The sequence below is a fragment of the Camellia sinensis genome, chromosome 7, assembly GCF_055761805.1.
Source record: "Camellia sinensis isolate YWXY chromosome 7, ASM5576180v1, whole genome shotgun sequence".
NCBI classification, from domain to species: domain Eukaryota; kingdom Viridiplantae; phylum Streptophyta; class Magnoliopsida; order Ericales; family Theaceae; genus Camellia; species Camellia sinensis.
In genome coordinates, this window is record NC_138967.1 from 166,514,354 (window position 1) to 166,527,727 (window position 13,374).

Consider the following 13,374-nt stretch of genomic DNA (forward strand, 5'->3'; position numbering starts at 1 on the left):
CCCTTTAAGCGTTCTTAAAAGTTGCTCTACTATGCTTAAGTGTTAGGCCAATTAGCATGCATGTTTGTATGAGCTTTTGTCCTCATTTCCATAGCATTTTGGCCACTGTTTTGGCACGGCTGAGGTTTGCCCATTTCAGTTTAAGTCCATTGAGCATGTTTGCTTTCATGATATTTGCATGCTTGTATTGCATCATGTTTGCGTGTTTGGTATATCGCATGATATTTAGCTAATTGCATTACATAACATTGTTGCATACTTGGCGTGCCCATGTTACATTAGCTTAACTTGCATGCTTAGGTTGCATTGCATTTGGCATGCTTGCTACCTTAGTCTTGTGTGCATACTTGAGTCCTATTGCATTTGGCATGCTTAGGTTGCATAACATTGCTTTTCCATGTTGCATTGTATTTGGCATACATGCATTGCATTATGTTTGGTTTGGGGTGTCAAACCAAACACAAGGAGCGAGGAACGTTCGTACTTGAAGTGATGAAATGTCCCTCAATCCTTAGTCGCCAACGCTCTTGATCCAACATGATAGAGTGTGAGGCCCTCACGTGTTTTGTGCATTCATTCCATATTGATTTGCATACTTGGCTCCTTTGGCCATCATGCATTGAAATGCGTGACTAGTGGCCCGAGGGTCGAGCACTACGCTCCCTTGAGTTCATAACATGATAAGGAGGGTGGTGGTGCAAACATTATCTTGTAAATGCCTTTCCATGCACTGTATGTCCTCTGCTGCAGCAAAAACAGCATTCTGCAGGAAGAGATGGCCGACCGACCATCTTCAGTGCCGGCCAACTAACTTAATCTGGCCGAGAGCTCCACTTTTGGTCGATGACCATTTTCCCATGGCCGGTGGCTTCATCTCTTGGCCGGTGACCTCCCACGGTGCTCAGGAAGTATTTTAGAAGCATCCCAAGGACTTTCACAATTTTCAGAGATGTAAAACAATGCAAGCTGAGGCAACGTGCGGCATGGCAACGGGTTTCCGAGCGAGGCAATTGAGCATGCGTCATTCAATCATTCCGAGGCGGAGCTGCGGCGGCCTCTTTAGTTTCATACTTAGATTGTTTTGTAATTAATTAATTAAGATTTTGTAATAATTAATTAGCTAGGATAGTTGATTTATTATTTGATTTGTATTATTTATTCGGACCCTCCATCGAGAGGGAGAATTTGTAATAAGTGCGTGTGCGTGTGTGAATGTCTTCCAACTCCACGTCTTTCTCTTTTTTTACTTACCTGCTTTTGATGGTTAGTTTTAAGTCATGTTTCAATTAGCATATTTATGTTAGCATGTTTGCATACATTCATTCGTATTGCATGCACCGGGCTCGGCGCATCATATTAATTTCATAGTATTTCAATTTCAAGTTGAATACATATATCAAATGTAGCACCACATATGCCATATTAGAATAGCTGAGCCTATTTCTAGTTGCATTTTTGCATGTGTTGCATTAGTCATCTTAACATAAACTAAGATCATGCATTGATTACTAACTAATTTCTATTTTGGCTTGGAGTACTAGGTAAGCTTTTATGCTTTAGCATACTGCATGTGTGTTAATGCTGCCATGAAAGCATGCTTGCCATGAGGCTAACTGCTTAGTTAATATAAACTGTCTGAATGCCTGTGGATGAAGGTTGGATTACTTGAATTGAAACAATTCATTGAAATCCGCATTTTAGCCTACTTGCGAGTAGCAAACTTCAAACCATTTTCCAAACAAAACGAATATGCGATGCTTTGTTTCAAATTAGGCGATCTAGTCTATACTTGTTTTGCCGTGTGCATCACATAGTAAGATTAGCTAATTAACCGGATTAAGAACACATGTGCTTTCGAAAACAAGATATCATGTTTAGTAGTGGCCGATCTTTGATTGGGCGAGCGGGGGTGCTCATAGCTGACCTTCCCCAATCGTACCCAAGTTCTCGAGCCGAGGCAACTTTGGTGATGACGGACACGTGGCCTTAAGCGCGAGTCAGGGTTTCCTAAATTTCCTAAAATAAAATATTTAAGTGGCAACTCTGTATCTAGCAAAACAGTCCATGTTTGGCACTTCTTTCTTAAAAATCAGTTTTCCAAAACAATTTGTCAGATTTGGACTCTTTGGTGATTTATCGATTTCGCATTGTACTTTGCGGGATTAGATTCAGAATCGAGACAATTTGAGTCCAAACTGTAGAAGCAAGGCCCTCGGGACGCGTCTACACATTGCCTTTCCCAGCCAAAACCAAATCACCCATTTTGGAAAATATATCATACAAAGGGTATTCATGTAAACTCAAATGGAACCAAAATCAACTAAATAAAACTTACCCAAAAAATAGAACTAATTGGTCCATAAAAAAACTCTCAGGACTAAATGATTTAACTTTCCTCCATATAGGATTTATGGGTAATTTTTTTTTAAAAAAATGGTGAAATATAACTCACTCTATTTAGTTTAGAGTTTTCAAAAATAATTTCTGATTTTTCAATTCTTATTTTTATATTTTTAGTAATTTTTTCAAAATATTTTAATCAATTTTTTTTATTTTTACTTTTTAGATCTACTTAAATCTTGATATATTAAAAAGTATAAAATTTATATAAAAATCTTTAAAATGTTTATTAAATATAACAAAATATAAAAATATACTGACTTTTTATTTTTTTGTATTTGGTGATTGTTTTACAAATGTTATACTTTTTAAGAATATCTAAATTACACTCTACAAAAAAAAAAATGTATATCTAGATTAAGTGTATCTAAAAAATAAAAAAATCAACATAAGATATTAAAAATATTTACTAACTACAAAATTAACCTGTCTCTCGCCCCATGCCTGCCCAGCCACCGCCACCCTTTCCGATATGATACAGAGTGAGGCGAATTACTACAAACTCGCTACAAACCCAAGCCGTGAACAAAAAAGAGTTTTTACGACGCGCAATGCATGCCGTAAAAACCCTTCTACGACGTGCAGCGTGCGTCATATTATGACCAGTCATAAGAAGTCATTTACTTTTAACGACATACTTTGTAGTCGTTATTAATTTTTGTACGACATGCTATAGTACGCCGTTGAAAACTATTTATCGACAAATTTTGAGCGTCGTTATTACTTTTTCTACGACTACTTTTGCATGCCGTTAATTGGTGAGACAAATTACGATGCTGATTGCGCGCCGTAAAATATGTAATACAATGACTTATTATGCCTCCCGTAGAATATATAATATTTTTTTTTTTAATTCAGCAAGTTCTATTTTACCTATTCTATACAATCTAACAAGAATTACAAACAAGCTTTGCAAAATATCAATTAGCCACAAATCTTGTTTCAAGTATCAAAAAGAAACTATATTCATAAGTTATGAACATTCAACAATTGTCTATACATTCCAAACATCTAAAAACTATCCTCAAGTTCAAAACCATCTAAAAATCCTAAAGCTCTAAATTGTCCAAAAAGTTTTAAACTATCCAAAAACTATATTCTAAACAAAATCCAAAACTATCCAAATATCAAAAACTATCCATAGATGTTAGAATCTCTGCTCAAAGTCAAAGCTGATGAAATGGATTGTCAAGCAATAGTGCTTCCAACAGTATCCTCAAGCACAAACATCTCACGATCACGCATAGCGATAAGCAGCTGAACTGGAAAACCTCTGTGATGCTAAATAAGTTCCAAATATTGCATTTCTTGTCTGCATGACAAAGAAAATTTCACATAAGTACAAAAACCAACGACTAAGAGACTAAAAGATTTCTTCAAGTATTAACAAATGATCAAGAAATTTTAAAACATCAACAAAACATTTCCAAAATTAATAAGATAATTCAATGGCCCCATAAAAGCAATGTCATGATGAAAAATTAGCAAAAATTCAAGATCTCAATAGTCACAACGTATAAGCAAATAAAATCTACATAAAACAAAACCTTTCTTTTCATACACCAAATCATTAACTCATAAACATAGAGAGCTTATTAAGCTTTTTATGTACTTTCTTCTTTTTTTACTGCTAAGGTATTTGTGTGTTCAACACCTAGGCAAGTGCAATTCCCTATTACACAAGCAAAATTAATAATAACTCCAAAATATTACTAAGAGCAAGAAAGGCAACCCAAACATAGAACCTCTGCTTCATTTGTAGGAAATGTATGGTGTAATGTGAATTGTTCAATCCAAAACATTTCACAAAAATAAGTTATTTCATGCTAAGTTTTAAATACGAAGTTAATTCTGTCAATATTAGTTCATTTGATGACAGATTTTAGAATGTAAAATGGAAATCAAATTATGATGTAATCCCAAAGGAGCAATTTCATTAAAACATTAATTATAAGATGAAGATAAAGATTTTAAGCAAACTAGAAGCAGGAGGTGATTACCAGCCTTATTTTTGACATCACTAATTAGTTAAACAGCAATGGCAGTGTGTTATATTTTACAAGGGAATCACAAAATAAGGAACAAAGGATTCCTTATTCCATTAGAATGTATAATGTGTTGGAACAAAGGGTCTTGAATTCTTCAAATTGTGGTCTTCGAGTCTTCAAAATTTGGCAATGATCTTGTCTATATAAAACAGAAAATTAGTGCTTCAAATCGCATTACTAAGTCGCTTTCCTAAAGACAATATTTGTACCCACCAAAAGGTGTACAGAGGGTTACAACAAATTTGCCTCTAGGATACAATGAAGTCTGATCTAAAGACCTAATCTATCGGCGTCTGCACTGACGACAATAAATCAGAACACTCTTGATATAATCAAGAAACCAAAACACTAATAATCAAATCTGCAGAACTTGATTATCAATAAGAAAAATAGAAATTTGCTTAAGAAACTCTTGATCGAAAATTCAAAATCAAGAGTGAGGGAGAGAGAGAATTACAAGAATGCTTTCTAGGATTTTGGATGGAATGAAATGGTTGATTTCATAGCCTATTTATAGGCCTTGATGGATCTGATCGAATGGTGTTGCTTGATTGCATCCAATCAGATCTGATTATTGGATCGACGATCTATGGTGTAGATCATTCTAACACCGAATAGATGCCTTGACTAATCATACCTGATCACGATCGGGTGCCATCTCATCTGTACGATCGCGCGCATCTCCAATCAACGGCTATGATCAACCTGCTCCAGATCAGACATACAACCGTTTGATCGATTGGTTGACTCATCGCCAACGGACAACACATCACTGCCACGTGGAGTTGACTGTATTCCATGTCACCCATGCCACGTCAGATCCACGTCATCGCTCCAACCTGTCCGATGCAAATAGGAAAGCGCCCTCATGGCACCAATGCGTCCGTGCTAAGTGCAAAGTGCACCATCAAACGCTACATAGCCTACTACCCACGCCACGCGCGCGCGCGTGTGGGTGTGCATGTGCAGATGGCGCGAAGCACCATCCTTGCAGTGTGGGTGCATGCACACTAACTTTCATCCCATAATTCCATATTCAAAAGAATATTTCATGTAGCACTTTATTAAGTGCTCCATGTTTTGCTCTCTTTCCAATGTGGGACAAAATCCCCAAGCTTATTTCATACTTTCCAAAGAAAGCATGGAAGGTTTTTAAAACACCCAAAAATTAAACTATACATTTTGAAAACCATTTTGAAAATTCCTCAACATTCCCCCACCATTTTCAAAATACTAAATGATGACTCTTGGTTCACTTGACAGCCTTGTGCATAGGTAAAGATATCTTTCGATTTGAATCATTCACTTAGTGAAGACATCTCAAAATTAGTCAAGATGACATAGTAGACTTGTCTTTGAACTAGCGATCTTACACGACTAACCGGACATGTCTCACACACAGTACAGGTTACGTCGAGTATTCAAACAAATCGACACGTGGATTGGCCTTGTGTCTATATCTTGTTTCATGAGCACTCTAAAGTCAAGCCCTTGGACTCATAGGAAGCGGTACCACCTCCTACACTCACATAGGTAAGCTTACTGAGAGTACCCCTGTAATTTACAATACCTTAACCACCCAGTTGTAAGCTTATTAAGAGTTTGCTAACTCATCCTCTTCTTTTCACATTACAGGTACCAAGCACTTCAACCTTGGGATGAAAATGAAATAAAACTAAGTGCTTGCAATCACGACATATAGTGTACTTGGGCTCATTAAACTCAAGACTTGATGTTTCTTCAAGCGTTGAGTCAAGTTTCCACCAGAAGTGATTATGTTAAGTGAGCTTGAGACCCATCCTCTTTGATGTTTTCCACACCAAATCCCTTGCAGGTCCCTTTGTTAAGGGGTCAGCCAAGTTTTCACTTGACTTTACATAACTAATGGTAATCACACCTTCTGTGATTAACTGCTTGACACAACTATGTCTCAGTCCTATATGCCTAGACTTTCCATTATAGGCCCGTGATAAAGTTGCTTCACTATCACAATGCAGAGATATTGGTGGCATAGGTTTTGGCCATATCTTAATTTCTAACAAGAGATTCCTTATCCATTTTTCCTCTTTGCTACAAAAAGCCAACGCTACAAACTCTGACGCCATGGTTGAGTCTGTTATGCATGTTTGTTTCTTAGAACCCCAGGAGATAGCCCCTCCTCCAAGAGTAAAAATCCAACCACTCGTGGACGAGTGATCTTCACGGTCAGTTATCCAACTAGCATCCGTGAATCCTTCCAGCACTGCTGGATAACCATTATAGACTATTCCATAGTCTATTGTTTTCCTCAAGTACCTAAGCACTCGGTTAACAGCATGCCAATGCACACTACTAAGATTACTAGTGTATCTACTAAGTCTGGGATTACTAGTGTATCTACTAAGTTTTCCTACTGCAAAAGTGATATCAGGTCTAGTTCAAGTCATGGCATACATTAGGCTACCTATTACTCTTGAGTATTCTAGTTAATCAACAGCTCTTCCAGTATTAGGATACAATTTCAAATTTGAATCAAAAGGTGTAGATATGGCTGTACAATTATATTGATTAAATTTTTTAAGAATTTTCTCAATATAGTGCGACTGGGTTAGAATCAAATTATTGTCCTCTCGTTTGATCTTAATACCCAAAATTACATCAGCCAAGCCCATGTCTTTCATACTAAAGCTAGACGACAAGAAACTTTTAGTACTTTCAATGACATCATTGTCAATACCAAAAATAAGCATGTCATCTACATATAGACATATGATTACACCTCTATTTCCAGTAAACTTACTGTACACGCACTTATCAGATTCATATATCCTAAAACCATTTAACACTATTACTTTGTCAAATTTCTCATGCCACTATTTTGGAGATTGTTTCAGTCCATATATTGACTTCACGAGTTTACACACTTTGTGCTCTTGACCCTGTACAACAAATCCTTCTGGTTGTTGCATGTAGATTTCCTCATCTAACTCTCCATTTAGGAAAGCAATCTTAACATCCATTTGATGGATTTCAAGCTTATAGATTGAGGCTAAGGCAATCAACACTCGAATGGTGGCGATTCTAGCCACCGGAACATATGTATCAAAATAATCAATACCCTCCTTTTGAGTAAAACCCTTAACAACTAATCTTGCTTTGAACTTGTCAATTGTGCCATCAACTTTCATTTTCCTTTTGAAAATTCATTTATAGCCAATAGGTTTGGATCCAGGTGGCAAATCAGCAAGTATCCAAGTATTGTTACCTATAATAGAATCCATCTCATCGTTTATTGCTTCTTTCTAGAAAGCAACATCTTGAGACTTTATAGCTTCCTCAAAGGTTAATGGATCTAAATCCATATTCAAAGAAATCATTGTTTGTTTACAATAAGCTTTTCTAGTTCCTTCTACAAGGTAAACAATGAAATCAGGGCCAAATGATTTCTCAATCCTAGCCCTCCTACTCCTCCTTAGCTCAATAGGCTCATTAGGTTCATGTCGTTCACTTTCCTCTGTAGACATCAAAGGAGTTGATTCATTTTCTTGATTAGAATCCAACCTTGGAATGGTTGTGAAATGATTCTTATAAAATACCACATCACGTGATTCAATGATGGTATTTGTTTCCATTGAACCATTGGGCTCTACTACCAGAAACCTATATGCTTTGCTAGCATAGCCAAGGAATATGCATTCAATTCCTTTTTTACCTAATTTCTTCGTTTTAGGTTCAGGCAATCTGACTATTGCTCTACAGCCCCATGTTTTCAAGTAACCAAAATTAAGTTTCTTGTTTTTCTAAAGTTCATAAGAAGTAACATTTCTTTTCTTGAGAGGAATTCTATTGAATATGTGATAGACAGTGAGCAAGGCTTCACCCCAAAAACCAGAACTTAAACTGGAATAAGAAAGCATAGCATTAATCATTTCTGTTAATGTCTTATTCTTTCTTTCAGCTACTCCTTTTTGTTGTAGTGTGTAGGGTGCAGACTTCTCATGAATAATACCAACATTTTCACAATATTCTAGAAAATGGTATTCACCGCCTCTATCAGACCTAAGTCTCTTTATTTGACAGTACATTGATTTTCTACTTCTGTCTTAAAAATCTTGAATTTATCAAGCACCTCATCTTTTGAATGCAAAAGATAGATATGACAATACTTAGAAAAATCATCAATGAATGTTACAAAATATTTCTTACCACCTCTAGTGGGGGTACTATGCATGTCACATACATCACTATGCACAAGTTCAAGCAGAGATGTGGTTTTATCTACTTTAGGAAATGGAATGCGAGTAATTTTTGATTGCACACAATATTTACATTTTTCAAACATATCAATGTCATACTTAGGAATTAAATCTAAATTAACCATATCATGCATTTTTCTAGTATTAACATGACCTAAACGAGCATGCCATAAAGAAAGAGAATCAACAATATAAGCAGAAACAAATGTATTATTGATAACGTTAAGTTTGAACATTCCTTGATACATGTAGCCCTTCCCAACAAAAATCCCATCCTTAGACAGGACAAATTTGTCCAACTCAAATACTAACTTGAAACCATGCTCATTAAATAGGCTTCCAGATGCAAAGTTTTTCCTGACATCAGGTACATGATAAACATCATTAAGACTTGGGACTTTTCCGGATGTAAATTCTAGATCCACCGTCCCTTTGCCTTTGATAGCAGCAATTGAAGAGTTGCCCATGTAGAAAACTATTTCATCACTCACTTGTTCATAAGTAGTGAAACGACTCTTGTCGTTGAAGACGTGCCTTGTTGCTCCTGAGTCAATCTACCAGTCACCAGCATCTTCGAGCATGTTCACCTTGGATACAACAGCCACGAACTTGTTCTTGGCATTTGATGCTTCTAGCTTCTTCCTGTATGATCAGCATTCATTTTTGAAGTGCCCTGGCTTGCCACAGTGCTAACAAGCACCTTTCGGCTTCTTAGCATTTTTCTCGAGTTGGGGTTCATGCTTACGCTTCTTTTTGTTGAACCTCTTACCATCATCCACCATGTGGATCTTAGACGTCTGAGCCAATTGGTTATCTTTACTTTCAAGTAACCTTGACTCTTCCTCAAATCGAAAGTGTTGAGCCAATTCCTCTAAAGTAAGATGTTCCTTTTTATGTTTCAGAGTTTTCTTAAAATCCTTCCAAGAAGACGACAGTTTCTCTATTATAGATGAAACTACAATAGATTCATCCATGTTCATATTCTTTTGTCAAAATTGACTCAGAATATGTTAGATCTCATGGAATTGTTCCATATTGGGCTTTGTATCAATCATTGTAAAACAAATAAAATTACTAACAAGAAATTTCTTACTGGTGGCATCCTCGGTAAGGTACTTTGACTGTAATAAGTCCCAGAATTGCTTTGCCATTTCCAGATGTTAATACACATCGAATAGAGAGTCTGGCAATGCATTGACAATGCATTCAAAATGTGTCCTCAGCAAATGTAGTCGTCATTCTCCCATTTGGTTTTGGCACGGGTTTGCTCCACAGTCTCGTCTTCTTGCTCCGTTAGATAGAGGGTAGTTAGCACATAGACCACTTTGAGAGTGGTGAGCAAAAAGTGCATCTTCTTTTGCCAGCGTTGGAAATTTCCTCCATCATAATGGTCAAGCTTCATGAAATCTTGAGTCGTTTTCTAAATAGACATCGCCATATCCAAATATTGTCTTTAGATTGTTGGAACAAAGGATCTTGAATTCTTCAAATGGTGGTCTTCGGGTCTTCAAAATTTGGCAATGATCTTATCTATATAGAACAACCAATTAGTGCTTCAAGTCGCATTACTAAGTCGCTTTCCTAAAGACAATATTTGTACCCACCAAAAGGTGTGCAGAGGGTTACAACAAATTTGCCTCCAGGATACAATGAAGTCTAATCTAAAGATCTAATCTATCGGCGTCTGCACTGACGACAATAGATCAGAACATTCTTGATATAATCAAGAAACCATGACACTAATAATCAAATCGACAGAACTTGATTATCAATAAGAAAAACATAAATTTTCTTAAGAAACTCTTGATTAAAAATTCAAAATCAAGAGAAAGAGAGAGAATTGCAAGAATGCTTTTTAGGATTTTGAATGAAATGAAATGGCTGATTTCGTAGCCTATTTATAGGCCTTGATGGATTTGATCGAATGGTCATGTCCCTTGATCGCATCCGATCAGATCTGACCGTTAGATCGACGATCTATGGTGCAGATCATTCTGACACCGAATAGATGCCTTAACTAATCACACCTGATCACGATCGGGTGCCATCTCATCCGTACGATCACGCGCATCTTCAATCAATGGCTATGATCAACCCGCTCCAGATCGGACATACAACCGTTTGATCGGTTGGTTGACTCATCGCCAACAGACAACACGTTACTACCACATGGAGCTGACTGTATTCCACATAGCCCATGCCACATCAGATCCACGTCATCACTCCAACCTGTCTGATGCAAATAGGAAAGCGCCCTCATGGCGACGAGCTAAGTGCAAAGTGCACCATCAAACGCCACACAGCCCACTGCCCATGCCACGCGCATGTGCGTATGGTGCGAAGCACTATCCTTACGATGTGGGTGTATGCACACTAGCTTTCATCCCATAATTCCATATTCAAAAAACATTCCATGAAGTACTTTATTAAGTGCTCCATGTTTTGCTCTCTTTCCAATGTGGGATAAAGTCCCTAAGCTTATTTCATGCTTTCCAAAGAAAACATGGAAGGTTTTTAAAACACCCAAAAATTAAACTATACATTTTGAAAACTATTTTCAAATTCCCCAACATAATGAACAGCAATAAAGGAGAGCTCACAAGTCAATGATTGTCCACAAAAAAGGAATTCAGTTCAAAGCATATTGAAGTAGATGCTTACAATGAGTTCTCTAAACAGGTACACAATTCATGTTTTGCTTCTTTTTTGAAAAATGATGGGTGTCGTGTTTTTCAAGGGGGGTCTCAAGCGTATGGAGGTGTCAACTAATTGCATGATCTGGAGATATAGGGGTTAGATGCTCCTGAATGTAGAGCTCATTGTGTCATCCTCTCTCATGTAAGGGAGTGTTTGGAAAGACCCTGTTAAAACCTTTAGTGGATAATTAAGGAGGTTGTGACAAGTTCAATCGCCATGTTTAATTCTAGGATGGAATTGAGAAAAGCTTAAATGTATTTTCGTGGCGTCAATTCTGTTTGGAGGGGGTTGTAAAAGCATCATACCGAAGTGTTGACTTTTTACTGGAAAGAGGTGGTAAGCAAAGTAGTCTCAAGTTCTCAAAATGCTATCACAAGATGCACGCAATTTTTATTTGAACAATGAGGCAAATCTAGCCTATTGTTTTGATGAACGATGAATACATCAATTCCAGGTTGCTTAGTAAGAAATTGAGATCAAATACTCCATGCATACTACATGGGTGATAATAAATATCAAATATATATACATAGATGACAATCAAACTTTGAATAAATTACCTCTAAAGGAGTATTCCTTCTCTCCGCAGCAGTAACAAGTGTTTCCATATTTAAAGCAGAGCCAAACCCTGTGCAAATAAATATAACCAAAACATGCTCACGAAACTAGCACAAGTATGCTAAAGACATAAGAGTTTGGCAGAAACAAATCCAAACGCACAAACGTGCACACATACAAATGACAGAGAATATAAAAATCCATGCGTATTAAGTAGAAACAGAAAATTACTTGCTGAGGTAATTTCTTGAGATAGATGAGCAAAACCAGTAGAGTAGGATATGATCGGTATATCATGTGTCTTATCATTAAATTAAATTAAAAATTCAAATTTAAAAAAGAAAATGTAGTCCATTTTCCGGACTTATCCAGTACTAGCTTGCATATCAAACCCACCCACTTTAATTATGAGGAAAATGATTAATTAGCCATGTAAGAGCAACTCAATCTTACAGGTCTTGACAATGATGCACTTTATGACAAAATTCAAACCTTGATCATAATATTTGATATCCTTCCAAATATTTACAGAAATACACATCCAAATGAAAAAATTGAAGAAGATGACCTCAGAAGTTTTAGAACATAATCAGATGAACATAATCATAAGGTTTAGAAAACCTTACAATAAGGTCATAAAAATTGGTTACCTCCATGGCCATCATAAACACTAAAAGAAGATGTGGATGTGTCCAAATCCAGATGAGCTGCCTGCTTTAGAACATAACAATTCTCATATGAGTACAGCACATAATCAGTTAAAAAGACAACTCCAACAATTCTCCAGAAACAATTTAAGATTGTTGTAGAGAGCCCTCATGACTGATAAGATGACAAAAAATTTAATAGATAAGATGGCATCATTCAAAGAAGAGTACATGTAACACAACACAAAAATAAGATTAAAAACCAGAGAAAATCTTATCAATTAGGAGAATAAATCTTGTCAACATGTCAATCACCACATATGCTAGCTCTTCCATGAGGATCAAAGATGCAGGGGATACCTGGAGTATTAGTGGAAAGAGCAACACCCCTACATATTTAGGGAATGTCAAACTAATCTCATTGATTGCCTAAAATATAAAATAAAAAGAGTACAAATGTAAAGTACTAGAAAATAGCCATATAAAATTAAATAAATAAATGTTCTCAAATAATAAATAACTATTACTTCTAATGTACATTATCTGACTCTATATCATTTATTCACTAGTATCCTTTCTTGCAATGTAGAATGCCAACACTATGTTCAAAGCAAAAAGGAAGGTAGAAATATGTCTAATTTATTTCCCTTAAAACTAATAAAATGATCAGTGCATGGCATCATTACAATTCAACCACTCATAACATATCCAACAGCACCACAATACACAAATGAAGTCTTAATATGCACTGTTCTTCATCTGACTCAAAATCACTGTTCATCTTTTTGC

The 13,374-nt window shown here is 36.4% G+C and overlaps 1 protein-coding gene across 1 annotated transcript in view; it reads right to left on the reverse strand.

Moving 5' to 3' along the window:
• Positions 1–3,337: 3,337 nt before the first annotated feature.
• Positions 3,338–13,374, reverse strand: part of LOC145796268 (uncharacterized) — a 30,999-nt gene continuing 20,962 nt past the window's right edge. The window contains exons 3-6 of the mRNA XM_082881337.1: positions 12,849–13,014; positions 12,589–12,753; positions 11,941–12,008; positions 3,338–3,712 (exon numbers count right to left, since the gene is read on the reverse strand). Of these exons, the coding sequence (XP_082737463.1) occupies positions 3,638–3,712; positions 11,941–12,008; positions 12,589–12,753; positions 12,849–13,014 (474 nt within the window). The 3' untranslated portion in view covers positions 3,338–3,637. The remainder of the gene's footprint in view (positions 3,713–11,940; positions 12,009–12,588; positions 12,754–12,848; positions 13,015–13,374) is intronic.